The following is a 26,631-nucleotide window of genomic DNA, read 5'->3' as shown; positions in this document are numbered from 1 at the left end:
TATCAACCGCATGCCACAATTCAATGTTCAATAACGATAACAAGAAAATAATATATTACGTTATATATTATTAAAGATGTATGATGTCACATCCCAAAATATCAAAAATAAAAATTTTATAGATTAATGTTAATGACTTAATGTAAACCAAATCTTATTAAATGTTATTTTAAGCTATCAAAATTTCAATAACAAAAGCTATACTGAACTTGAATTAGCACTCGGGGAAAATTCACTCAGTAGCATTCCAGGGTTAATTTGATCAGTGCAATGTAATTTATAGTAATTGTTCCAATATACATTTGATCGAGATAGAATTTATCTATCCCCTATGAACGAATTCGTTTATGATAATTGATGATTGCTCGTTTAATTCGTTAAGATAGTTTTATTTGAAATAACCATTTCAATCTCGAAATAATGGTTATTAGTGACACTTGTCCGTCCAAGAGGAAACACGACTACGATTGTCGTCGTAGTTTTGCGGCCTACGTCATCGCTCGGTTTACGCCATGGCATCACGATGGACCGGTTCTGCGAAGGTGCCCCCACTGATTTCTCCGTCACGTTCGCGACGCTCGCGGTCCCGCAATTTTTCTCATTGCAAAATGTTGAAAGAAAGAATCGCAGAGTATGAATCACTGCGCGATGCTTTTATAGTGGTATAAATATCGAGATGAAACTTTCGATTCGCGGATAACAGGCCTATATAAGACTTCCTCATTTTTTATCGAACGTTTTCAATTTATGCTACGTAATGATTTTCTTCGCACACATTATGAGCTGCTATTAATTACGTTTTTCATCAGTTCACGTATATAATAAAAAATATTTAAATAAAAAATATTTTTACACAGAGAAATAATATCATGTGACTGAGAGTTTGTTGTAATAAAATTTAATTATATATTTGAATGTGTGTAAAAACGCACAATTGCTTTTTACACCAGTCGATTCATGTTGGAATCTAGTTTGGAATTTTATCCATATAATGTGTGAGATCAACAGGTGCACACATGTACACTAATACAGGAAAGATAAAAAGACCACATCCTGCGTTTTACATATGTGTTATGTAACGTACACACTGATGCATGTACGCGCACATGTGCACGAAGTGCGTCTATATTCACGACTTGATGTAACATTAAATACCATCGAGTAATGTTCACTACGTTCAATAGAAAGTAACAGAAAACGTAACAGCGACAAAGTGATATTATTTTGCTTCATCACGTTAAATTTATAATCGGTGATATGTTTGTAATTGGATATTTAAGAAAATAAAAGTATCGCACAAAATATCAAAAAATAACTCTCTCAAGCCTTTAATAACATCAACGAATTTTCTCGTTACTTTTTGGCGTCGTATAAGCATTGGAATTTACCCACTGACGACTAAGTTAGAATTCGACATTGACATATAAGTGTATTTGCGGCGTACGCTATCACTGTACAAATACGTCCATCGTAGAGAGAGAAGTCGCAGATAAACCGCGAGAGGAAGAAAGACAGACTATGGCAGTACATCGTAATAACATGAACGATATACACCTGGCTGATACGACGACGGTAGCAACGTGTGTACGCGCGCGTTCACGGGTCACGCATTCTAACACGCGTTGCCGGTCGTGAACAATACGCGAATACGTCCCACGCCGCGAGCAGGAGCGTGTGGGACATACGAGGATGGGTGGCAACGTCCCACGCCGAACGAATAAGCCGCGTACGAATGTGCAGAGACTCATCGCGAAAAAGTAGGGGTGCCGCGCGGTGTTCTCCAGGCATAAAAGATCCATGGTTGGTATATGTCAGTATCAGTGACGGGAGAGAGGAACGGTGAGGAACGGTGGAGAACCGTGTGGTCACCTAGACCAGTGGCGGCGAGTAGCCGCCGATGCCACATCGACTCGCGATATCGGAGAGAAAACATCGGTTCGCATCTTTCGCAATCACGAATTTTGGAGCCGGCATTGTCCGTGCGTGGTCGAAGAGAAAGACAGAGTTTCGAAAGGAACGAGCGAAAAGTACGCGCGAAGCTCGCGCATATAACTGACGCGGGCGAGAAAGTTCCGAGGATTACACAGAAGAAACGAGTTTGTAAACGAGGCCGGTCATAGCCGAGCTTCAGTTCGTCCGGGAGACTCGAAGAGTAGCGCGAGCGCGTGCGAGCGAACGAGCGAGTGGTGTAACGTAGTTAAGATCGAGTGTTGACGATAAACTGTTGTGCGCCGGCGATAAGCGAGAGTTATTTTCTATTTAAGATCTAAGATCGAAGGCAAAGTTAGTGATTGAAAAATTAATACGGTCGCGACTGTTGTTGTGCCAATAGTATCACTTTTTCGGTTTTTATCGCATTCACGATCACAAGTCTTTTGCGCTTGTGTGAAAAAATTATTACCGAATTCGACTGTGAAGGCGGCCAAAAGTCGCGATGACTATTCACAAGAAAGGTACGGTGTCAAAGACGAAGAATGCGGGAAACGCAAAGAACGAAGTGACCACGACCTCGACGTCGTCGGACGTGACAACGACGGAGACGGTCGAGATTGTGTCCTCGACCAGTGTTGTAGAGGAGTCGAGTCAGGTGAAGGAGAGCGAATCCAGAAGTAGCATGGTGGAGGTCACGAGTGCCAGTCGCGAGGTCATCATGGATTCCAAAGGTAATGTAATCAAAGTTATCGAGACACCTCCGCAGACTACTCAGCAAAGTTCGTTCACCCGAAAGGCGGGAAAAAGCTCTCAAGATTTTATAGCCGGGGAGCAAGTGCAATCGATTAAGCAAGCAAAGATGATGCACGAAATTCCACGCGAGCACGCGACATCTCTATCGGAAAGACGCACAATTCAAGAAGAAATGACTGAACGTGCTGGTCAGTCTGTACAGACGCAAAGTCAAAGTACATCCCATTCGACGGTTCAGCAGTCGAGCTCTTCGAGCATCGTGGTCGAGAGTTCATCGGTGAGCGAAGATCACAGTGGACATCGCTCCACCGTTGTGATTGCTCACGACGTCAAGGATGATGCTCACGTTCCCGTACTTCAGACGTCGTCAAGGTCCACCGAGAATACTCACGTGAGTAGCGAGACAAGCGAAGCTCTAACGAAGGATGGCCAAACGGTGTCGAGTATTACGAGAATACGCGAAATGGATGGAAAAATCGACGACAACGGCAAAATAATGTCCACGTCGAGCCGGGAAGTTGACAGCGAGCATACGGTTACGCCTTCCAATGTGGCTGTCATTAAAAATATCGATGATATCAAGAGAACTGATGATAAGAGTACACGCAGCGATTCGAAATCAGCGAGATCAAACATCGAGATATCGACACGTTGCAACAAGCCCGGCCAATCCACATGGGATGGCACGTTCGTCTATGAGAAACCCATTACTCCTAAGGGCAAAAGTGCCATCGATAAAACGGTACCCGTGAGTTCGAAGATTCACGGTGACACGAGGGACAGTAAAACGAGCGTTAAAGTCACTCAAGAGGCCTCTTCAACCACAGGGATATCAGCTATTGATCAAATAGTAACTTTGAGTTCAAGCGAGACTCGAGATTCGAAAACGATAGTCAATGAAGGTCAACGGTCCGCGATGACTCGCGATATCACATCAGAGAAAACTGACGAGAGCACGACGGATTTCACTGGCAAAAAGCATCCAAAAGAATCAATTAGTTATTCGAAACTCGGCGACTCGACGTGGGACGGAAGCTTTGTCGCAAAAAAAATTACGACGCAACGACATGATGATTCCGACGTGTTTCATGGTCGCGGCGACAATATCGTGGAAACTACACAAAGAAAAGATTTCAGAGAGAAGAGTGCAGATGGTACGTATGAGAAGGAGTCATCCAAGACTAAGCGCATCGTAAAAGGTACCACGGATAGCACTAGATTCATTTCCGAAGAGCAACGTGACGTAAACAGAGAGAGCTCGATCCATGTCGATGGCATGCCGAGCAAGGAACAGCCTGCTCGCGTATCCAGCCCGTCGCGACAAAGACCTGATAAACTTGGCGATTCTGCGTGGAACGGCGAATTTCTTTATGAAAAATCGCAAGATAATGTGAAAAAACATCCCTCAGACGTTACCGTTGTCCGTAGAACGGAGAAACATCACGATTCTGTGGATGTTCAAGATGTCAGCGAAGAACAGAACCTTTCAAATGTCTCCGAATCGATCTCCACATCTTACATCGTCGAGTACGCGATTTCGAGCGACAAGAAGAATGTCGAGAAGGTCACGTCAGTGTCCGGGGTGATCTTGGAGGAAGACGGTCCTGAGGACAAAGTCACGCGCGGTTCTGCAAGTCCGGAGAGACAGTCAAAACTGGATACGACCTCGCGTTGTTACAAGCCTGGTCAATCTGCCTGGGACGGCACCTTCGTCTACGAACGACCGGTGACACCTGATAGCCGTCGAAGACCAGAAGACAAACGTACGGTAAAAACCATTGATATTCGGGACGTTACAGAAGACAATTCAATTAACGAAGCGGATATCACGAGCGCCTCTTACATCGTCGAGCATTCATCGAGTCAGCAGAGTTTCTCAGACGTCAGAGATGCCAGTAGCGCGTCTACCATGTATGAAACAATCGTTCACGAGGGACGTCCTGTCGAAACGACGATTAGATTTGACGGAGATACATCGCGAAGCAAAGTTTCGACAACGGAACGTCGAACTAGTCCCTCTTCACGACCTAGAAGCCCGGAGAAGACGCCGAAAGATAGAGATATGCGTAGTACCAAACTCGGATCGTCGACATGGGACGGAACTTTCGTACTGGAAAAATCGCAAGAGAAAACGCGACCACCTAGCAGAGAATCCATTGACGGCAAGCTACCGGATAAACCTCGTCCAGCTGATAGTAAAAAGACACCCACTGATGCCTCAAAGAAACACGTTAGCAAGACTGTTATCGATTTCCAAGATATTACGCAAGATGTATCTAGAACATCAGATATCTTAGAAAATTCTTTCGTTAGAGAGCAATCGAAGACGCACAAAAATTACATGGATTCCTCTAATCTCGATTTCTCGACGACTTCCGTCGAAACTGTTATTATTCACGACGGTCAGCCGATAACGACACAAAAAACAGTGACTATTCAAGAAAGTTCTCGTAGCCCGGAGAGAAGGTTGCCTAGTAGTGATGTAATAACTACCGACGTTAAAGAGACCACTGTTAAAAGCCTCGAGAAGAAGGAGTCTCGCGCGGACGATAAAAGTTACCGACCTCCGAAGCCAGGCTCATCGACGTGGGACGGATCGTTCGTGTATGAGAAACCAGAGGAGAGACGACCAAGCGACAAAAAGTTATCGAAAGATACACATAAAGTTGTCGTAGATAAATGGAGTCCAATTAAAGAAAAACCGGCCGGCGGTGTTGATCACAAAACAGTTACAATATTGGACACGTCAAAAGACGTAACGAGCGCTGCCGATTATTCTACGAGCTCTGTCACGGTCGAACAAACGTTCGTCACGGATTCGGAGACATATGATTCTTCAAAAACGAATGTATCAAAAACTTTTATTAAAGGCACAGATGATAAGGTACGTGAAATCGATTACGAGAGACCGAAACAATTATTTGATGGAAAACCTCAACCATCGCCTCGACAACGTCCGGAGGATGCTAAAGAGCCTAAACACGAGAAGCCGCAAAAAAGTCCGGTAGACAGAACGCATCGACCGTCGAAGCCAGGTGCCTCCACCTGGGACGGATCATTTGTATACGAGAAACCAGAAGAGAAAAGAACCGGAGATCGTAAAATACCAGAGATACCAAAAGATAAATCTGAAACTCTAGATAAACAAAGCCCTATTAAAGAAAAATCAAGTGACATCGCTGATCATAAAACATCTATTACAATACTGAACACATCGAAAGATGTCTCGAGTTCTGCCGACTATACCAGCAGCTCCGTCACAATTGAGCAAACGTACGTCACCGATTCAAAGGCATATGATTTGTCAAATGTATCTAAAATTTTTATCAAAGGGACGGATGATAAAGTACATTCGATCGAGTATGACAGACCGAAACAGCCTGACGAAAGACCTAAACCGTCTCCTCGACAACGTCCGGAAGATATCGTGGAACCTAAAGATGAAAAGCCACAAAAAAGTCCGGTGGACAGAACGCATCGACCGTCGAAGCCGGGTGCCTCCACTTGGGATGGTACTTTTGTGTACGAAAAGCCGCAGGATTCGCGGAAGAAACCGACAGGTGACGAACCAACTGAGGTGCCGAAGAAACCGGTGGAAAAACAAAAATCGATTGAAAAAGAAAGAAAATCAGTGGAACAGAAAGAAAAACCAATGCCAACTCCGATTTTGCGAAAGCCAACGGATAAAGAAACGCAGAAAGACCTTACCGAGATCAGATGTGTCGATGTCGCAGATATCACACGCGCGGGTATCACGCGTACATCCGAAGTGCTTCAGCAATCCTCTTATGTAATCGATCAGTCTTCGAGATTCACGTCTGTGCAAGACGTGAGCGATGTTAAGGACGAGCGTGTCATCACTGAATTTACGACAGACACACACAAGGATGTGGTGAGTAATTGCAAGACATTAAAATAAATCTTTATCTGTTCGCAGAAAATTGTTAAAACTACGACTCATCTAGTTTTCCGGGATAATATTCAAACGTTATCTGTGTTTCAATATTTATTTCCAGAAGTGCATCAAATATTTAAAATTTAAATTTAAATAATAAACTTTTTATTATTGACACTAAGTTTTTGATATGTATTAACTTTTTAATAGCCGACATCAGATGTTAGACAGATTTATAGAAATCTTATCGAAACATTTAGGCTCGGTCCTTGCGGAAGAAGTTCAAACGATACTTTCACTTCCAAACCAGGCGAAGGTTGTAGGTTCACGTGTATGGCGCCGTTGAAAATAAATCTGACGTAATACAGCGATATGTAGAAGGACGAGAAGGGTTAAGCGCCAGGCGAAAAAAAAAGAATTTATTTTGTTAAATCGTCTGCGCGTTTGAAACAGATAGAATATATATTATATTTGTGATATATAAATTTCTACATAGCTGAGTCCCAATTCATCGAAGTATTGCAAAGTGAACCGAACGGAAATCGATATTTCACACATGAGGAACCATTCTGTCCGATCTTACACCGTATCTCAATCGTTATACGTATTATAATTGTCTTAATTATCTACACGCTATTGCATAATACGGAAATTTATGATAATGCATTCTTATGTCATTATCTCTGACACAAAAGCAACGTGATAACCTTTGTTTTCGATTAATGAACTTTGATATTTATATATACGAAAGTTATCTGTGAGATATATATATATATATATATAATATATAAACATATATAGCAAGATTACTTTACAGTTGAGATTAAAATAAAAACGCGATATCTTTTTTTACGTCTTCTCGACTCAATAATATTAGGCTTCAAAGTATTATGTCAAATTATATTGTAGTAAAAAACATGTAATTAGTTTAATTATTTATGTTATTTATTACAAGAGCACGTAAAAAAAATATTACGATTATTCGCATTTCCATAACAAATCGTTGGAATTGTTTCGACCGCGAACATGTAAGTGCAATCACTACAATTAGGCTCAATCGAGCGTATGCAAAGTGATAATAATTGCATGCAATATGAATAAATTTGGCAGTGATGTCACCGCTTAATGTAACCCGCTTAATGCACGACCAATTGAATTTTACGCATGTTTCGCCTCGCTTATCGCGATCGCTTCGTTCAAGTGCTATAGAAATCTTAGTTAAGAGATGCCGTGCTGAGAGACACGTGTACATTGACGTCACTCGTTGCTGGTTATAGTATCGATAGCAACGGCCAACGACCGATAATATTAAATAAAATAATAATAGTATAACAGGTATATCGTTTAATAATAAACCTTGTATATACGCTTGTATATTCCGATATGCCATAGGACTCAATTATTGATTTAATCAATAAACACAAATTTGAGGCATCAACGGGTTTTACACTACGACCGCGTTGCCTCAACTGTAAGTTACACGTTTTCATAGAAATATGGGTCGATATCAAACATAAAGATAAATGTCACAGATGACACTTCGGGCTTTACTGCTACAGTGATAAAACGTTAGTGTTCCTGGAAAATTGAAATTTAGAGTTTCTACTACAGATAGCACTTAATTTTTGTTTGATTTTTGCATTCAATTTCTTTCAATTTTTAAAATTATCCTTTTTTCATAGAAGAAAGTTTTTTTATTCTTTTTATCTTCTATCTTCTTATAATTAAATAAGTTAAAATTTTGTGTCACGTCTGATAGAATCTTGTGATTAATGTACACGTTGCTTATTGAAGATTCAACAAGTATACTTTGCACTGTTAACGACAGCAAATTTCCTAACTGAAGATGCTCGGAACAATCTGAAACTTCATGTTCACGTAGCATCTCGCAAATATTGGGATCGGCGCGGTGCTTCGAAGTTTACGTCACCCAACATCGTAGTCGGAATATTCAATGCTTTGCTCTCAAGGATAACTCACAGACTGCGTTGTGGTACTTTGCGATAAGTTCGCACGTTTACACCCGCCACACAAATTAAAAATAGACTTTCGTACCTTACTCCACATCACACGGAGTGTTCGCTTCTTTAAAGCGGTTCGTTCCAATTCTCATAGCCGTGACTTTACGCTGAGGTCTCAAAATGATCGATAAAGTGCTTTAGTTCGAGCTCGCACATGTGTTTTCCGTATTACTTCATCTATCGTTCTGTGAATGAATATATCCAATAGATACTTTCTCTCCATTATAGACAGTGTTGCTCTTAGATAACTCAAAATTATCTAGTTAATGATAAACTAAGGTACATGTAAACGTATCTTAGATAAGATAAAATTTTAATTTTAAATTTATATACATAAAAGATGAAATTATAAATCATTTTATCTAGATAATTTTAAAACAATATCTCGCTGTTAAACAAAACACTTTAGGATATAAAGGTTATACATTTATTTATTTCACTTTAATTCTTAAAAACAAAGTTCTTCAAATAAATTCAATTTAACAAAAAAATGTTTCTATTTTGATTTCTATTTTCTTCAATATGCAAATAAAAATCTTTAATTCGCAATCTTCAATTTCTAATAAGTCTAATATAGGTCTAAATCAGATTATGATTCAGACTGATCTAGCTACACATTAACATAGATGACTTAGAATAGATAACTTCTATTATCTAAAATAAAGATGATGATAATATATATTCTAATCTGTATAAAGATGAGACAAAACCATTTCAACATCTAGATAATTTGTGAAACTAACAGCAAAAACACTGGTTATAGATCAGAAAGAAATGTGAGAAAGAAATTTATTTGTGTTATGATGACAATTTTCGTGATGAGCAACGAATAGCGAATTCAAAACAATTCACCCTGATGCTACGTTACATAGACGCCCCCGTTGTTTTTGATTGTTCAACATGCAAACAGCTATAGAGAAGCGTGGCCTACTTGCACCGAGATACGATGATACGTACACGGAACACGCGTGATCGCGTTTTCTCAGCGCGATTCAGTATTATTTTACGATGACGCGCGTAATGTCCCGACGGGTTACATATTACGGCATCGATAAATCTGATATTTTATTAACGACACGTAATCATGTTCATTAACATTCTTTCAAGGAAATTTATATTAAACTCGTAGTTACTACAAAACAATAGCACAGAGAACTGTTTTTAATGTAAAATTCCTAGACAGACAAAATTATGTTCGTCACGAAAACACGTAAAGTTTAAATTATGTAAATGAGCTTCATTATGAGCAACTCTCGATATCATCGAGAAAGGGCAATCAGCTTAAAGACTCAAGCTACTTAAACCACTAATTAAATGCCAAAACTTCTGATGTGCTTTATGCGAATTACGTTCGAACGTTAAAAACGAAGCAAAGAATTTGACTAATAATATCAGCCAACGTTATTTGTTTTCTCATAGAACCAAGTTGAAGAACGAACGTAGTTGAATATAATGAGTAGCTCTAACAGAACGAAAATAGACGCGTAAAATATTTAAGTGTATTCATAAAGGCTCAATATAATGTAAAATGTAAATGTGTAATTAAAGAATCGTAATTGTGATTAGAATATTTTTTGCAGTATATTTCTTGTTAACTTGCAAAATGCTTATTAGCATTAAATTATCAATTTGATAATATGGTATTACATTTCCTGGTTTAGAATAAAACTACAAGAACAAATAATATTTTAGTTTAAGAGCATATAAAAATAAAATGTATACAATTTACAGAATGTAAAAAATTATTATTAATCAAGTGAAAATTTTTCTCAAAACTTTTTATATAATTTTTTTTAGAATTTTAATGTAAATTTTGTAGTTTCTGTATAATTTTATTATTTTTTAAACAATTTTTCAAATTTTTTTATAAAAATTGAAACACTTTTCAGAAATATTAAGAATCACATATTTTTTCTAGAATTCGTTAGATATGTGAATTCTGCAAAATATTCTAAGATTTTTATAATTTCTGATAAATTGCAATAAAAAATACGAAGCTTAAAAATCTCTTAAAATAAATTTCTAAAATAAATTTTTTCATAGATTATGTGCATTGACGATAGTACCATTCACAATCTATTTCTGGTAGTGACGGCAATGTCATTAACAAAGCTAAATCGCAAAAGTACAGTTTGACGATTCGACAAGCACGTTACTCGATATGCTGTAAGCGTGCACATAAAAGCCGTGCACACCGATCTCATGTTACCTGCATTCCGTCGAACTAAGCATTACCAACGTTCCTAATCTCGTTCATGCTCGCGGCGCTCATTATGCAGCACGTTTGAAGCTCGTAATGAACGCCCGCGGAAAAACGAAGCCTCATTTACGTTGTTATTGCGCCTAGAAGTCTTCGCCAATGTGCTATCAAGGCGTTTACCGTATGATTAGCATATTAATTCGGTACTATAAATCTTTATGTATTTTTTTTAATAAATAATTGTTATGACATTGACTTTGGACGAATCAGAGTAATCGTTGCTACGCAGTTGTTATCCATTACGAAATAGTATTAAAGTCTGCAAATGATAGTGCAACCATAACTGACTATTTATGTTTGACATTTCGTAATAGTTCATATGCCATATCAATACAAGTACTTTGTTATAGTATGATCAAAGTGATACTTAAATAATGCTAATGCTACCATAAAATTTCACATATTAATTTGTAAAAGAGTAATAATATTCGACAAATATTAATTATTAATTATATTCAAAATATTAATTATAATACTAATAAATAATATTAATTATAATAAAATATTATAATTAATAATTATAATAAAATATTATAATTAATAATAATATTAATTGTACATTCAATGTATTAATTAACAGCGTAGTTTGCACTGTGCGTGAAAAATTACCAGTCATTAGCAAAGTGATAATCATTGCAAGCAGCATTGACCGTATTAAGATATTAATTGACCAATTAGAAAAAGATGACCAACTTTCATTAACGTTTCTTTACATTATAAAAAGATTTATATAAAGTATAATGAAAATTATCTCGAACTAAAATACAAAGATTATATACTATATATTTTTACCTTTATAAATATTCAATAGAGAGTTTTATAGGTCAAAGGAATACTACTTTTTCTTAGCATGTTCTAAAATACAAATATTACTATTAATTAATAAAATCTAAGAAATAGTTAAAGGATAATTTTGTCGTATTTTTCAGAGAGATGTTACCGAATCAACGAAGGAATTTATCGGTAAGGAACAGGTGACTAGTATGGTAGCGCGGGATGTCGTTGACGACACTCGATTCGATATCATCACTGGCCCGACATCCCGGTCTCCAGAGGATTTCACGAGGAAACCGTCGCCGGAGCGACCCGGTTATCCTCGTGGAATACCTGGACTCAGGGAGGACGATCGACCGAAATCGACTCCAATTGCTGGAAAGCCTAGTCGATCTCCGCAGCGCGAGAAAAGTCCTCAGCGACCAGCAGAACGTGGCAGGTGATTGAAAAATCTAATGTTTGTTCTTTTATCTTTGAAATACATTTTTCCAAAATATATCTGATCAGAGAAAAAACAGTAACAATTTATAATTTGTCCATATTGGTTTCGCAGACCTTCCGAAACTCGACCGAAATCACCGGAAAAGATTTGGGATTATACGTCGCCAACTAGAAAACCGCAGCCAGCGGCTGGCAAGCCGAGTCGACCCGAGGACAGACCTCTAGCACCTGGGAAACCCGATAAAGAATCTAGACCCACAAAACCTACAGAGAAGAGATCGGCTGCGGAACCTAAACCTAGTCGATTTTCTGAGAAGCCTGAAAAACCGAAGAGATCGGAGCAAGACAAGCCTAAGCAAGGGGATCAAAGTCCAGACTCTCTCGACGAGGACGTCGTCTATCCTGAATCAATGCCGGTACCGGATATATTGTCGAAAATTCCTTTGAAGGAACAGTGCATTTGCGAGCTTTGCACTTGTGGGTGAGTAGTTTTTCTTATCAAATATTACACACACACACACACACACAGATATATATATATTTAATTTAATATTTTGGAAAAACTAATACAATTATAGAATTTAGATTATGATTATCCTCAAGTTAAAATTGAGATTTTGCATCGCTTAATTACTCTTGTACATATCAAGGTTAATATTAAAATATTGGTAAATATTTCAAAAGGAGTATAATTAGCAACTACAGAACTAGTGCAAGTACGATTTAATTTAACTTATCTGTACACGTTCGCTGCAAGAGAGGAACATGGTTGACCTACTTCAAAACATTATTAACAAGATCAGAATACAAAACTTGCCGGAGTCGAGATGCAAATTGACGAGAGGAACAGGAGATTGTCTTCAAGGCCATATTTCCTACTCTATTAAATTCATTGCAGCAATCCATTCAAAACCAAGCTGAGTTTATTATGTATGAATGTATTTACTACGTTGTTCTCTCTCTCATCTCTCTTTAACATTGTTTTACAAATACAAAATATATTATTTTTAATATAAAATGTATTATTTTCTGTAACTATTACTTCGTTACTAGAAGTTTTCATTCTTTTCATTAAATTATTTTTAATTATCAAGAATATCTTTATTTGTAATAAATTTCTGATTAATTAATTCAATTTTTGTTATTAAAAAAATTAAGATAACATATCTTTTAAAAAAGCAGTATCAAAGTAAAACAGTATCAAAGTAAATTTTTTGATTTAAAAAATGCTACATATATATTTTTTTAAATGCTATATATACTCGTATGTGCATAATATACGAAAGTAGGACACGAGACACAACCTTTTATGGCAAGTTGTTCTGGACGATGGCAAGTCATCGCACGATTCCTTCCTTATTCGAACTTTCCAACCTACGTAGCTTTGCATGGCGGTGACGAATCAAACAAATTTACCATACAGCTTCGATAATTGTGTTAGACATCATTTTTGAAAAGTACTTATTATTTCTTCCAAAAAAGCGGTTTATTACGAGAATTAATATACCGTTTAATGTCTTTGAAATTTTTTCAAAATATTGGTTGGAGAGAAAAATTGTCTTAATATTTAAATAAATTTCATATTTTTATTTAAGCTTTTAATTTATAATTTTTTGCAATAATTATGAGAAATTTTATATATAAATTCCATTTTGTTAGATTGAAAATCTTGACCCAAATAGACTCATAGCGTAGATAGATTCGCAGGTGAGAGGTATAAGTTCGTAGAAAATTAGTCGTGTCGTGGCCGTCTCAAGAAGTAATTGCGGTTCGTCTACTCGCAAGCGATTAGTCGTTGGAAATTTCTACGTAAGTCTGCTTAACTTTGAGGTCTGCTAAAACTTCTCTCCTCTGGTTTAACGCGGCTCTAAAGAGATGTTCATAATGTGTCATGTAACATGATTTTATCCAATAAAAAGAAAAAAAAATACATGACGCCACTCGACTTTGACCAAGTCTGGCTTTTACGGAATTGCGTTTCGTAATACCCAACTGCGAAGTAGAGAAACGAAAGGAGCAATAAGAACGGATTTTGACACTGCTTAATGTAGTTATACAGAAATAGGAAATCTCATAACAAATCCAAATAAATTAAATTGCTTTGCATAAAAAAATTGGCAAGAATACCGCGTTGCTTTTTCTTATACTATCTATAATAATTAACCGATGCCAATCGAAAGCATCATCAACAGAATGCAATTCGTACCTTTCATGGAAAAGAGAAAGTTCTTCCCTAATTAATACGATCAACATCGAAAGAAACGTCATTCGTCGTTCGATAAAATTTTAAGTGTATACTCTGAATTATATTAAATTATAGAGACGAAGGTATCTAAAACTTCCGATGCAATTGCATTGTAAAGAACTTAATTAGTATTCTTGTAATCAAGCCGAAGAATGTTTAATTAATTGAATATGTACCAATAACAACTCGATTTACGTGAGAACGCATCTCGTTAATACGTATGCTGCGTTGTCTGACTAATAAAGGCTTCCTTTACTGCGTCACGTATGAAACGAACTCGCATTATAGTAAATATTTAGAGTTAATTAAATTATTTCTCGTTAAACAAAACACAGAATTTATTTATTATATTGTTACTTTTATTGTTAAGTGAAATTTGTTTTTAAATAATAATATATAATATAATATTAAGGTAATTGGATACGATATTTTAAAACGCTATATATTGAGAGAAATGATTGTAACAAATTGCAATATGATTACAATTTTGTCTCTGTATCTATTGGCGTGCTACAAATACTAACTTTGAGAATAACAAGACATTTAAAATCACAAGACCTTTATACTCATTATAAAAGGATTGATGCCCTTTTACGTCATATTTAAATCTCTATATGCAGCCAAGCCTTTGTTACGCACCAGCTTTATTCGAACGAATATAAAGGAAAATAACAAGAATTTTTTACGAACGCTTTCCCTCCTTTTTATTAATATTAAACAAACATGTAAATGCAATAAGAATGGACGGAGTTTTGTTTAATAAAATATAGTACTTCTTTTAAATAAAATGCAATTGTTTAAAGATTATTGCTTTTGTTTAAATAAGCAAGGATACTTATTAAAGTGTGCTTGTTCTTTACGCGATCTGAGAAATATTATTATATCTGTTTTTGTATTCTAACAAATGATAATATTTCAGACGTCATCGTTGCCCGCACAATTGGCCTCAAGAACATTTGGAGCTGCCTCATGAAGAATCGATGCACATTGCGACTTCCTACCGTCAAGATTATGATGAAAAGCACGTGGAGAAACAAATGAAATTTTATCATGAAGACCACTTACATACAGAGGGTGAATTTATCGGGCAGAGGCGAACCGATTATGGGGCTACTAAAGGGGAGAGAGCACCGATCAAGAAACCAAAAGACAATCTCAAACCGGAAGGCGATTTTGTCGGCAAACCTCGAGAGGAAGCTCCGAAATATGGCGAACGAGCGCCAATCACAAAACCGCAGGATAACTTAAAATTCGAAGGAGATTTTGACAGTAAGTTACAATACTCATTTAATTTTGCTTGTCCATTAATAAATTTTTTTATAAATTTGACCTTATAATCAATCTTGCTTTTATGTATATCAAAATAAATGTCCTTTTGTAAAACTGTTTATGTTCAGTATAAAGAAAAAAAAAAATAATTTTGTATAATTTTCTAGCTACAACAACGGCCGAGCTGGTTTTCACCGGCATTCCTGGCGAACGACCAACCCCGATACGTCGTAATACTTTTACGAAGATAGAGGGTGATTTTATTGATGAAACAACAACGCGATCGCAATACATTGATCATCGTAGCATCCAACGCGCTGAGATCATTAAACGAACGGATAATCTCACCGTAGGAGAGGGTGAATTTACGGTGAGCACGTTTAACAATAAAATAAATTTTTAATTTTAATTTTAATACATTTTAAATTTTAATCGGAATGTTTATGTATATGTGACTACTGTTTCTTCATTATTCTTTAAAATGATCTTACAGGGTACTTCTCATATCAAGGAAGATTTCCAGACTCATGTTATCGAACGTGAACCTCAGTGGCGACCAAAATATCCTGAAGATATCGATCGGTTTTATAGCAAAACTGATATCACTGACAGTACTACCACCTCTCAAGAGCAATTTCGAACTTATGATCAGACAGATTATAAAAATATCACTGTTATTAAAAGAGCTGACAATTTGAAACCTGAAGGATCCTTCGAAGCATTGCCTCACACAAAGGATGATTACATCACACCAATATTGCTGCGCAGACCAGAACCACAAAAGCCTAAAGATAATTTAAAACCTACAGGACCATTCGAAGGACGACCTAAAGATGATTATACACCTAAGCACGGTGAACGCTACGAAGTGAAAAAGCCAGAGGATAACTTGCGCCCTGAAGGACCGTTCGAAGGACGACCTAAAGATGATTACAAACCTACCAGAGGTGAACGCGCTGATGTCAGACGCCCTGAGGATAACTTAAGACCTGAAGGACCATTCGAAGGCCGCCCTAAAGATGATTATGCACCTAAGCGTGGCGAGCGCTATGAAATAAAACGACCAGAAGATAACTTACGGCCTGAGGGACCATTCGAAGGACGACCTAAGGATGATTATCGGCCAACCAAAGGAGAGCGAGCTGATGTTAAAAGACCACAGGATAATTTGAAACCAGAAGGACCGTTTCAAGGACGTCCAAAAGATGATTTTGTTCCGAAGACAGCGGAACGCCCTGAAGTGAAGCGACCGAAAGACAATTTACGGCCTGAAGGTCATTTTACGGATCGTCCAAAAGACAAATATACACCCGGCGAGAAACGCACTCCAATCAAACATTTGGATAACTTGTATCCTGAAGGAGATTTCGAAAGACCTGAGCCGATGCCTTATGGTCCTGGTGATAGAGCATCTATCGTTCGCCATCCAGATAATTTATTCCCAGAAGGAAAATTTCCGGATAAAAAAGTCGAGCCATTCAGACCTGCTGAACGTAGAACGCCCATTAAACATGACGATAATCTTCGCCCAGAAGGTGACTTCGTAGGAAGACCTAAGGATGATTACAGACCGACCAAAGGGGAACGTGCCGATGTTAAACGTCCTGAAGATAACTTACGACCGGAGGGTCCGTTCGATGCTCGCCCTAAAGATGATTTTACTCCAAAGACAGCGGAACGCCCTGAAGTGAAGCGACCGAAAGACAATTTACGGCCTGAAGGTCATTTTACGGATCGTCCAAAAGACAAGTATATACCTGGCGAGAAACGCACTCCAATCAGACATTTGGATAACTTGTATCCTGAAGGAGACTTCGAAAGACCTGAGCCGATACCTTATGGTCCTGGTGATAGAGCATCTATCGTTCGCCATCCAGATAATTTATTCCCAGAAGGAAAATTTCCGGATAAAAAAGTCGAGCCATTCAGACCTGCTGAACGTAGAACGCCCATTAAACATGACGATAATCTTCGCCCAGAAGGTGACTTCGTAGGAAGACCTAAGGATGATTACAGACCGACCAAAGGGGAACGTGCCGATGTTAAACGTCCTGAAGATAACTTACGACCGGAGGGTCCGTTCGATGCTCGCCCTAAAGATGATTTTACTCCAAAGACAGCGGAACGCCCTGAAGTGAAGCGACCGAAAGACAATTTACGGCCTGAAGGTCATTTTACGGATCGTCCAAAAGACAAGTATATACCTGGCGAGAAACGCACTCCAATCAGACATTTGGATAACTTGTATCCTGAAGGAGACTTCGAAAGACCTGAGCCGATACCTTATGGTCCTGGTGATAGAGCATCTATCGTTCGCCATCCGGATAATTTATTCCCAGAAGGAGAATTTCCGGATAAAAAAGTTGAGCCATTCAGACCTGCTGAACGTAGAACGCCCATTAAACATGACGATAATCTTCGCCCAGAAGGTGACTTCGTAGGAAGACCTAAGGATGATTACAGACCGACCAAAGGAGAACGTGCCGATGTTAAACGTCCTGAAGATAACTTACGACCGGAAGGTCCGTTCGATGCTCGCCCTAAAGATGATTATTTGCCCAAGCGTGCCGAACGCCCTGAAGTGAAACGTCCGGAAGATAATTTACGTCCCGAAGGCGACTTTGAGAGACCAGAGAAATCATCTATTGGTCCAGCAGAAAGACGTACTCCAATTAAACATCCGGATAATCTTCGACCAGAAGGCAAATTTGAACGACCTCGTCAGGATGGTTATCGCCCAGCAGAAAAACCAGAAGTTAAAAAACCAGTAGACAATTTGAGGCCAGAAGGTACATTTGAGAGACCACGTCCTGGAAAATATGCTCCAGCCGAGAAACGAACACCGGTGAAACATCCAGATAATCTTAAGCCGGAAGGTGAATTTATTGCTGGACCAAAACAAGATTTCATACCTACAAAAGGTGATCGCGCTGAAGTTAAAAGACCTACGGATAATCTAAGACCGGAAGGTCCATTCGAAGGTCGTCCAAAAGATGACTATCGCCCGGTGCGTGGAGAACGCATGGACGTTGTTAAACGCACGGACAATTTGCGTATGGAAGGAGATATAGAAACATATAGATCCAGAGATGAATATACCGATTTCTTAATACGCGAAAGAACTGAAATTACTAAATATCAAGACAATTTACGTATGGAAGGTGAATTTATTGATACAAGAACGCGAGATGATTTTAAAGTCGTTAAAGGCGAACGCATGGACGTTGTTAAACATCGTGATAATTTAAAACCAGAAGGTCCATTCGAAGGTCGTCCTAAAGACGATTACTTGCCTAAGAGAGCTGAGAGACCTGAAATTAAAAAGCCGGATGATAATTTGAAACCAGAAGGCGATTTCGTACGTCGACCTAAGGAAGAAGCACCTAAAAAAGGAGAGAGAGCTGACGTAAAAAAACCAAAAGACAACTTGCGGCCAGAAGGTGATTTTGAAAGACCAGAGAAAAAACCAATCAGTCCAGCAGAGAGACGAACCCCGATTAAACATTCTGATAATCTGAAACCAGAAGGCGAGTTCGAGAGACCGCAGCCTGAAGAATACAAACCTGCTGAAAGGCCCGTCGTAAAGAAGCCGCATGATAATTTAAAGCCAGAAGGCAAATTCATATCTAGACCGAAGGAAGAAGAACCGAAGAAGGGTGACAGAGCCGATGTCAGAAAGCCACAAGACAATTTGCGACCAGAAGGTGATTTTGAAAGACCAGAAAAGAAGCCAATTGGTCCCGCTGAACGACGTTCTCCGATCAAACATTCTGATAATCTGAAACCGGAAGGTGATTTTGAGAGACCTCGGCCTGAAGAATTTAAACCTGCTGAGAGACCTGTTGTAAAAAAACCACACGATAACTTGAAGCCAGAAGGCGAGTTTATATCTAGATCAAAAGAAGAAGCACCAAAGAAGGGTGACAGAGCTGATGTCAGAAAGCCACAAGACAACTTGCGACCAGAAGGTAATTTTGAGAGACCAGAGAAAAAACCAATTGGTCCAGCAGAGAGACGAACCCCGATTAAACATTCTGATAATCTGAAACCAGAAGGCGAGTTCGAGAGACCGCAGCCTGAAGAATTTAAACCTGCCGAAAGACCAATTGTAAAGAAGCCACATGATAACTTGAAACCAGAAGGTGAGTTCGTATCTAGACCAAAAGAAGAAGTACCAAAGAGGGGTGACAGAGCCGATGTCAGAAAGCCACAAGACAACTTGCGACCAGAAGGTAACTTTGAAAGGCCGGAAAAGAAGCCAATTGGTCCTGCTGAACGACGTTCTCCGATTAAACATTCTGATAATCTGAAACCAGAAGGCGAATTCGAGAGACCGCAGCCTGAAGAATTTAAACCTGCCGAAAGACCAGTCGTAAAGAAGCCACACGATAACTTGAAGCCAGAAGGTGATTTCGTATCTAGACCAAAAGACGAAGCACCGAAGAAAGGTGACAGAGCTGATGTCAAAAAACCACAAGATAACTTGCGACCAGAAGGTAGCTTTGAAAGGCCGGAAAAGAAACCAATTGGTCCTGCTGAACGGCGTTCTCCGATTAAACATTCTGATAATCTGAAACCGGAAGGTGATTTTATTGGTAAACCGAAAGAAGATTTCATACCTACGAAAGGTGATCGCGCTGATGTTAAAAGACCTACGGATAATCTAAGACCGGAAGGGCCATTCGAAGGTCGACCAAAAGATGACTATCGACCGGTGCGTGGAGAGCGCATGGAAGTTGTTAAACATACGGACAATTTACGTATGGAGGGAGATATAGAAACGTATAGATCAAGGGATGAATATACCGATTTCTTAATACGTGAAAGAACTGAAATTACTAAATATCAAGACAATTTACGTATGGAAGGTGAATTTATTGATACAAGAACGCGAGATGATTTCAAAGTCGTTAAAGGTGAACGCATGGACGTTGTTAAACATCGTGACAATTTAAAACCAGAAGGTCCATTCGAAGGCCGTCCGAAAGATGATTACTCGCCGAAGAAAGCAGAGAGACCTGAAATTAAAAAGCCGGATGATAATTTGAAACCAGAAGGCGATTTCGTACGTCGACCTAAGGAAGAAGCACCTAAAAAAGGAGAGAGAGCTGACGTGAAAAAACCAAAAGATAATTTGCGACCGGAAGGTGATTTTGAAAGGCCAGAGAAAAAACCAATCGGTCCTGCAGAGAGACGTACGCCAATTAAACATTCTGACAATCTGAAACCAGAAGGTGAATTCGAAAGACCTCAGCCTGAAAAATTCAAACCTGCCGAAAAACCAGTTGTAAAGAAACCACATGATAACCTGAAGCCAGAAGGCGAGTTTGTATCTAGGCCGAGAGAAGAAGCGCCTAAAAAAGGAGAAAGAGCTGACGTGAAAAAACCGAAAGACAATTTGCGGCCGGAAGGTGATTTTGAAAGACCGGAAAAGAAGCCAATTGGTCCCGCTGAACGACGTTCTCCGATCAAACATTCTGATAATCTAAAACCGGAAGGCGAATTTGAGAGACCTCGGCCTGAACAATACAAACCTGCGGAAAGACCTGTTGTAAAGAAGCCACACGATAACTTAAAGCCCGAGGGCGAGTTCGTATTTAGATCAAAGGAAAAAGCGCCGAAGAAAGGTGACAAAGCCGATGTCAGAAAGCCACAAGACAATTTGCGACCTGAGGGCGACTTTGAAAGACCGGAGAAGAAACCAATTGGTCCCGCTGAACGACGTTCTCCGATCAAATATTCTGATAATCTGAGACCTGAAGGTGAATTTGAAAGACCTCTGCCTAAAGAATTTAAACCTGCTGAAAGGCCCGTTGTAATGAAGCCAAACGATAACTTGAAGCCCGAAGGCGAATTCACATCTAGACCGAAGGAAGAAGCACCGAAGAAAGGTGATAGAGCCGATATCAGAAAGCCTCAAGACAACTTGCGACCAGAAGGTGATTTTGAAAGGCCGGAGAAGAAACCAATTGGTCCCGCTGAACGACGTTCTCCGATCAAACATTCTGATAATCTTCATTTAGATGGAGTTTTTGTTGGCAGACCTAAAGAAGATACTCCGTTAAAGGGTGATCGGGCAGATGTGAAGAAACCAAAGGATAATCTTCACGTTCCCGAAGGAGAATTCGCGAAACGTTTCCCGAAGAAGGTGGAACCGGCTGAACGAAGAACTCTTATCAAACACGAAGACAATCTGCATCTCGAAGGAGATGTTGTTTACATGGTGCCTAAGGACGACTTTACTCCAAAGAGAGGAGATCGTTCGCCAGTTAAAAAACCTCAGGATAATCTTCGTCCCGAAGGTGAAATGGAAATATCTCCAAAGGACGATTATAAGTATGTAAACGGAGAACGCGCGGAAGTACGTCGGCATGAGGATCATCTGCGCATGGAGGGACAAATGGACATTCATCGTTCGAGAGATGACTATAAGAAAATTACGAGAGTGGAGAAAGTGGATGTTAAGAGACGCGAGGATAATCTCAGAATGGAAGGTGAATTTATCGACGTGCGTCGTAAGGATGATTATGTGCACGTAGTTGGTGAGCGCGTACCGATTAAAAAACATCCGGACAATCTACGGCCAGAAGGAGATTTCTCTCTCGACAGACCTCAGACCGTGGTCGGCCCCGCGGAGAGAAGATCGCCAATTAAACATGCAGATAATTTGAAGCCAGAGGGTGACTTCGAGCGTAGAACTCCGGGTAAGATTGGTCCTGGCGAGCGACGATCGCCGATTCGTCATGCTGATAACTTGAAGCCAGAGGGTGATTTTATGGGACGCCCACGCGATGATTTCACTCCTAAGAGAGCAGAGAGAGCCGAAGTTGTAAAAAGAGAAGATAATCTAAAGATGACAGGCGGTTTCGAAGGTACTACATCTCACAAGTCGACCTATACGGTAGTTCGTGGCGAGCGAGCAGACATCAAGTCACACGAAGATAACTTAAAGATCAGCTCTGGCACTATGGAAACAAAAACAACTACCAGAGATAGTTATACACCTTCTAAACATGAACCTTCTCCCGGTAGAACGGTAAATCGTCGCAGGCACGTAGAATCGTCTATCTCGCTTGGTGACGATACCACTAGGATGATTACGACGAATCAACGTAATTATAATACCTACACGAAGCGTACTGGAAAAGATATCGCTACAAAGATGGGTCAGATGGAATCGGATACTAGAAAGACCATGGAATCACAAACTTTGGCAGATGGAACTGTCGTTACGACCGTAAAACGTACAACGACTTCCGCTCAGTCCAATCAGAGAGCCACCAATGCCCAAACTATCACTCATCATCAGCAAGCGCAACATGTCACGGACCGTCGTACCATTCAAGGAGGATCGAGGATTGAGGACAAATCGATCACAGAAGGACTAAATCAGCGAGGGCAAATCATACGAGGGGAAGATACTTCTCATTACACTATGAACGCTACGCACGGTGAGTTTCATAAACAGCAACATCAGCAACATCAGCAACAACATCACGTTGAGCGTCATCATCAGGAAATGACCATGCGCGATTTCGTGAACACGCAACATATGGAAAATAGACAGAGATCCGCGACGAAACAGCACGAGCAACACACAATCTCTAGTCAAGCGCGATATAATTCAAACAGCCCGGAATTCCGGCAGTCGGTCAATGGGCAAACGAGCGTGGAACGATCGCAAATAGACTCAACTGCGAAATTCAGTCACCACCGCAAGAACGTGATATCCTCTTCGTCGGCTGACGTCAGCAACGCGGTGCTTCACCGACGCGGCGCCGCTACTTCTACAGAGGCGCTTCACACGATCTCGTCGACGGCGGCGGATCAGCGCAAGAGCATTTCGAATCTGGCTGAAAGCGGACGATACATCAGTAATTCGACTCAGAGCAACGACAGACATAGCTTGACTTCGCTGCATCGCAGTTCTAAAGAAGTCAATCCCTGGGCCTCTTCTAGCTATGAACGCCCTCAGAGAATCGTTCGACAGGATAATCTGACTGTTGGAGCAGGGAAGTTTTATTCGCAAAGTGAGGCAAAGAGTTATGGCAATTTCTCACAGAATACTCAGAAAGTAGAAAGGATCCAGAGGCAAACAAATGCATCTCACATTAATTTGGGTGATGGTAGTACCGTCAGTTCTAGCATATATAAAAAAGAATACGTTCCTAGGCACAGAGGACCGTGTCCAGCAACTCTTTTGGAAGCTAAACAGGCGCCTTTCAAGCACACGAGAGACACGCCAAAGCACAAGTTTTACATGCCCGTCGTGTCATCTAATTAAATTGGTCTATAAAACTTAATATTTTATTCATTTTTTTGTCAAAAATTATTGAGTAATGATACTGAGATATTGAAATTAAAATTTCACTTGGTGAGGGTAGTATAATTGTACACATTTATAATCATACATAATATTTTGAAAGTTATATATCGACCATCGAGTAAAAATATATGTAATAATTATAATTAATTATACATACAAAAGTTAATAATAATTAATTATAATTAATTATTATTATGCTATTAATTATGAATTACAATCATTATGGAAAGAATAATTTTACATATAGCATTTAAAAAATTGGCTTGATACAGATTAAATAATTTTATGTTGTACCATCAGAATAATTATGTAGGATGTCCAAGCATGATAAGATTGCAACAACAGTTTTATCAAATTAAACATCTGATATAATTTTTAAATGATTCAACATAATTATTTTCAAATTTGTGTTTCAGCAAAATTGTTCTTTCCGTATAAATAAAATTATATATATCACATATTAAAAATTTTATTTTGCAAAGTACTGAAATTCTGCCAAGGTTAACAATTAAATAATCCGAAAAGGATTTCCTCGATAATACTGTGATGATATCTTGCGCTGTTGAAATGAATTAATTTATATTTTATAGCCATAGAAAAATTATTCTGTGTAAAAACAACTATGGCTACTTGTTTCTAAATCATGATATTAATGGATGAGATTTGATCCGAAATATAAATATCTCTTGTACAGCAATATTAAATGTAAACTGTTAAAATAGACTTACTATATGCGGTTTCTTTTTAGGATGCAGTCGCAAATGAAAATATTTATATGGTCGATATATAAGTATCGATTACTACTAACTTTTATCTGCCCACGAGCAGGTAGCCGCCCATTATGTATTTCTTTCATCTTAAAATACGTGTATACAAAGCAATAATTAGAGCTTAAATTCATACGGTCGGATCTAATAGAATATTAGTTTCGTCCGATAATTAGGATAGTAGGCGCATTATGTTATTCTATTTCGCTGACTTTGATGTAATGTGAAATTTTTAAATTGCAGTTACTTTCTTGCTTATGTTTTATTTAATTTTCAGCTTATTTTATTGTCACTTTTGTTTGGCATCGTGTAAGCATATATTTTCAAATATTAAATGCAAGACGTATCATTTTCTTTTCTTTTTTGCTTTAATACTCATTATAAATAAGTAACTCAATTCTTGGATGTTAGTTTATTTCAAACTTTATATTGAACATTATTTTAGTCAAATAAATCGATTTGTAATTATTTGTTGCATGAGTTTTATTTGTTACCATTTTATTTATTTTATTAACACATTCACGCGATCGAACAGCGCATATGTGGTAGAAGAATATTATCATTTGTTGCTCATACAATACAATGTGCTCCTGTATATATAGCTGTCTTATAGAGGTTAATTAACAGGTAAAAAATTATATTATAAATAAATCGAATTAAAAACGATTAGAAATTAAGATTTAAGATTTTAATTGTTGAGGTCTAATTCAAAATAGGTTGCGCGTATCAATTTTATTAAATAAATTAAGTCAAAGGATCTGCCATTAAAAAATAACGTAATAGAAATGTATATATGTATATTGAAGTTGACAATCAGATCCTTATTGATATTATTAGCATGGCCATAGGCTGTTCGCAAATAATGTGAATGGATAAAGCTTTATCGGCCCCATTGCTGATATAAAAAAAAATCGCATTTATGTTCCTAATTCTTTCATAAACTCGAATGCATAGACAATAATGGCTCTGGTGTGTATACTAGATTTTACGCACTTTAGAGGTATATAAATCTAAATATATTGAGAGATATTAGAAAACGTTATTTTTTTACTGTATTTTTACTAGATTCTAAAATTTATATAATACATATGGCAGTATCTAAAATATATCTGTACCTCAAGTCAAAACTAAATTAGGTAAATGAGCGCAAACGAATGAACAACTTGTGACTGCAGTTTACATTCATTGAAGTAAGTTGTTTATTCATATTTATTAGCACACTTGCTTGATTTGGATCCCGTTAAAATAATAACTTTTGATCAAGCGGAACATTTAATAATATAAAATATGATATATTATAATTCGCGCAAAATGGCATTGCTATTTTACATGTATCAATCATTATACAGATAAGTTATACAGATAAATAAGTAGAAAAATAGCAAACTCAAAAATGTAAATGATTGTAAATTTAGAATTTTAGATAAGCACAATAAAAAATAGTGTATTTTACATTTTTTAAATTTTGTGACGTAGGAAGATTTTGCATGCTAATAGATTTTTATTAAAATTGAATTCTTCGTAATCATGAGTAAAAATTCATTTATATGCCATTCTTATAAAACAAGTAATTAAAAAATGAATATATTGATATATCATTTTTGTTCTCTTATTAATAAATTATTACCTGGCCTTCTTAGTTTAGAAAGCATTGCACAGATAAAAAAGGATAATAATTCAATTAATAAAAATCTGATGTCATTTGGGCATCAGGAGCATTCAGAGATATATTTGTAATAGGCGTACAAACAATTAACAAGTATATATATTTGTTAATTGTTGGTATATTTATACACGATATAGAGGGCGACTGTTTCTCATATATCGTGACAAAATATTAATTACTTATTTCAACGAGATATTTATGCAAGATAAAACAAGATGGTTTGAAGCGCTACGGTACCGTTACTACCTGTTCCTTGGAGCATCTCTCGTTCTTTTCGTCTCC

At 38.1% G+C, this 26,631-nt stretch overlaps 1 protein-coding gene across 1 annotated transcript; it reads left to right on the top strand.

The window, feature by feature from the left end:
- Positions 1–1,695: 1,695 nt before the first annotated feature.
- On the top strand, positions 1,696–26,276 carry LOC105195114 (titin). Its single transcript, XM_026133591.2, has 6 exons — positions 1,696–6,577; positions 11,791–12,074; positions 12,189–12,557; positions 15,241–15,590; positions 15,758–15,960; positions 16,084–26,276. The coding sequence occupies exons 1-6, from the start codon at positions 2,435–2,437 to the stop codon at positions 23,872–23,874; spliced, it is 13,140 nt and encodes a 4,379-aa protein (XP_025989376.2). The 5' UTR covers positions 1,696–2,434; the 3' UTR covers positions 23,875–26,276.
- Positions 26,277–26,631: the final 355 nt, after the last annotated feature.

Source organism: Solenopsis invicta, chromosome 5 (assembly GCF_016802725.1).
Source record: "Solenopsis invicta isolate M01_SB chromosome 5, UNIL_Sinv_3.0, whole genome shotgun sequence".
Taxonomy (NCBI): domain Eukaryota; kingdom Metazoa; phylum Arthropoda; class Insecta; order Hymenoptera; family Formicidae; genus Solenopsis; species Solenopsis invicta.
The sequence above is the reverse complement of the archived record's forward strand: the minus strand, read 5'-3'. Positions and strand labels throughout refer to the sequence as shown.

Excerpts from the sequence above, each read along its gene's own strand:
- LOC105195114 (XM_026133591.2), top strand. The coding sequence starts at position 2,435 with ATGACTATTCACAAGAAAGGTACGGTGTCAAAGACGAAGAATGCGGGA. Across the intron at positions 12,075-12,188 it reads CGACCAGCAGAACGTGGCAG|ACCTTCCGAAACTCGACCGA; the intron begins GTGATTGAAAAA and ends TTGGTTTCGCAG. Across the intron at positions 15,591-15,757 it reads ATTCGAAGGAGATTTTGACA|CTACAACAACGGCCGAGCTG; the intron begins GTAAGTTACAAT and ends ATAATTTTCTAG.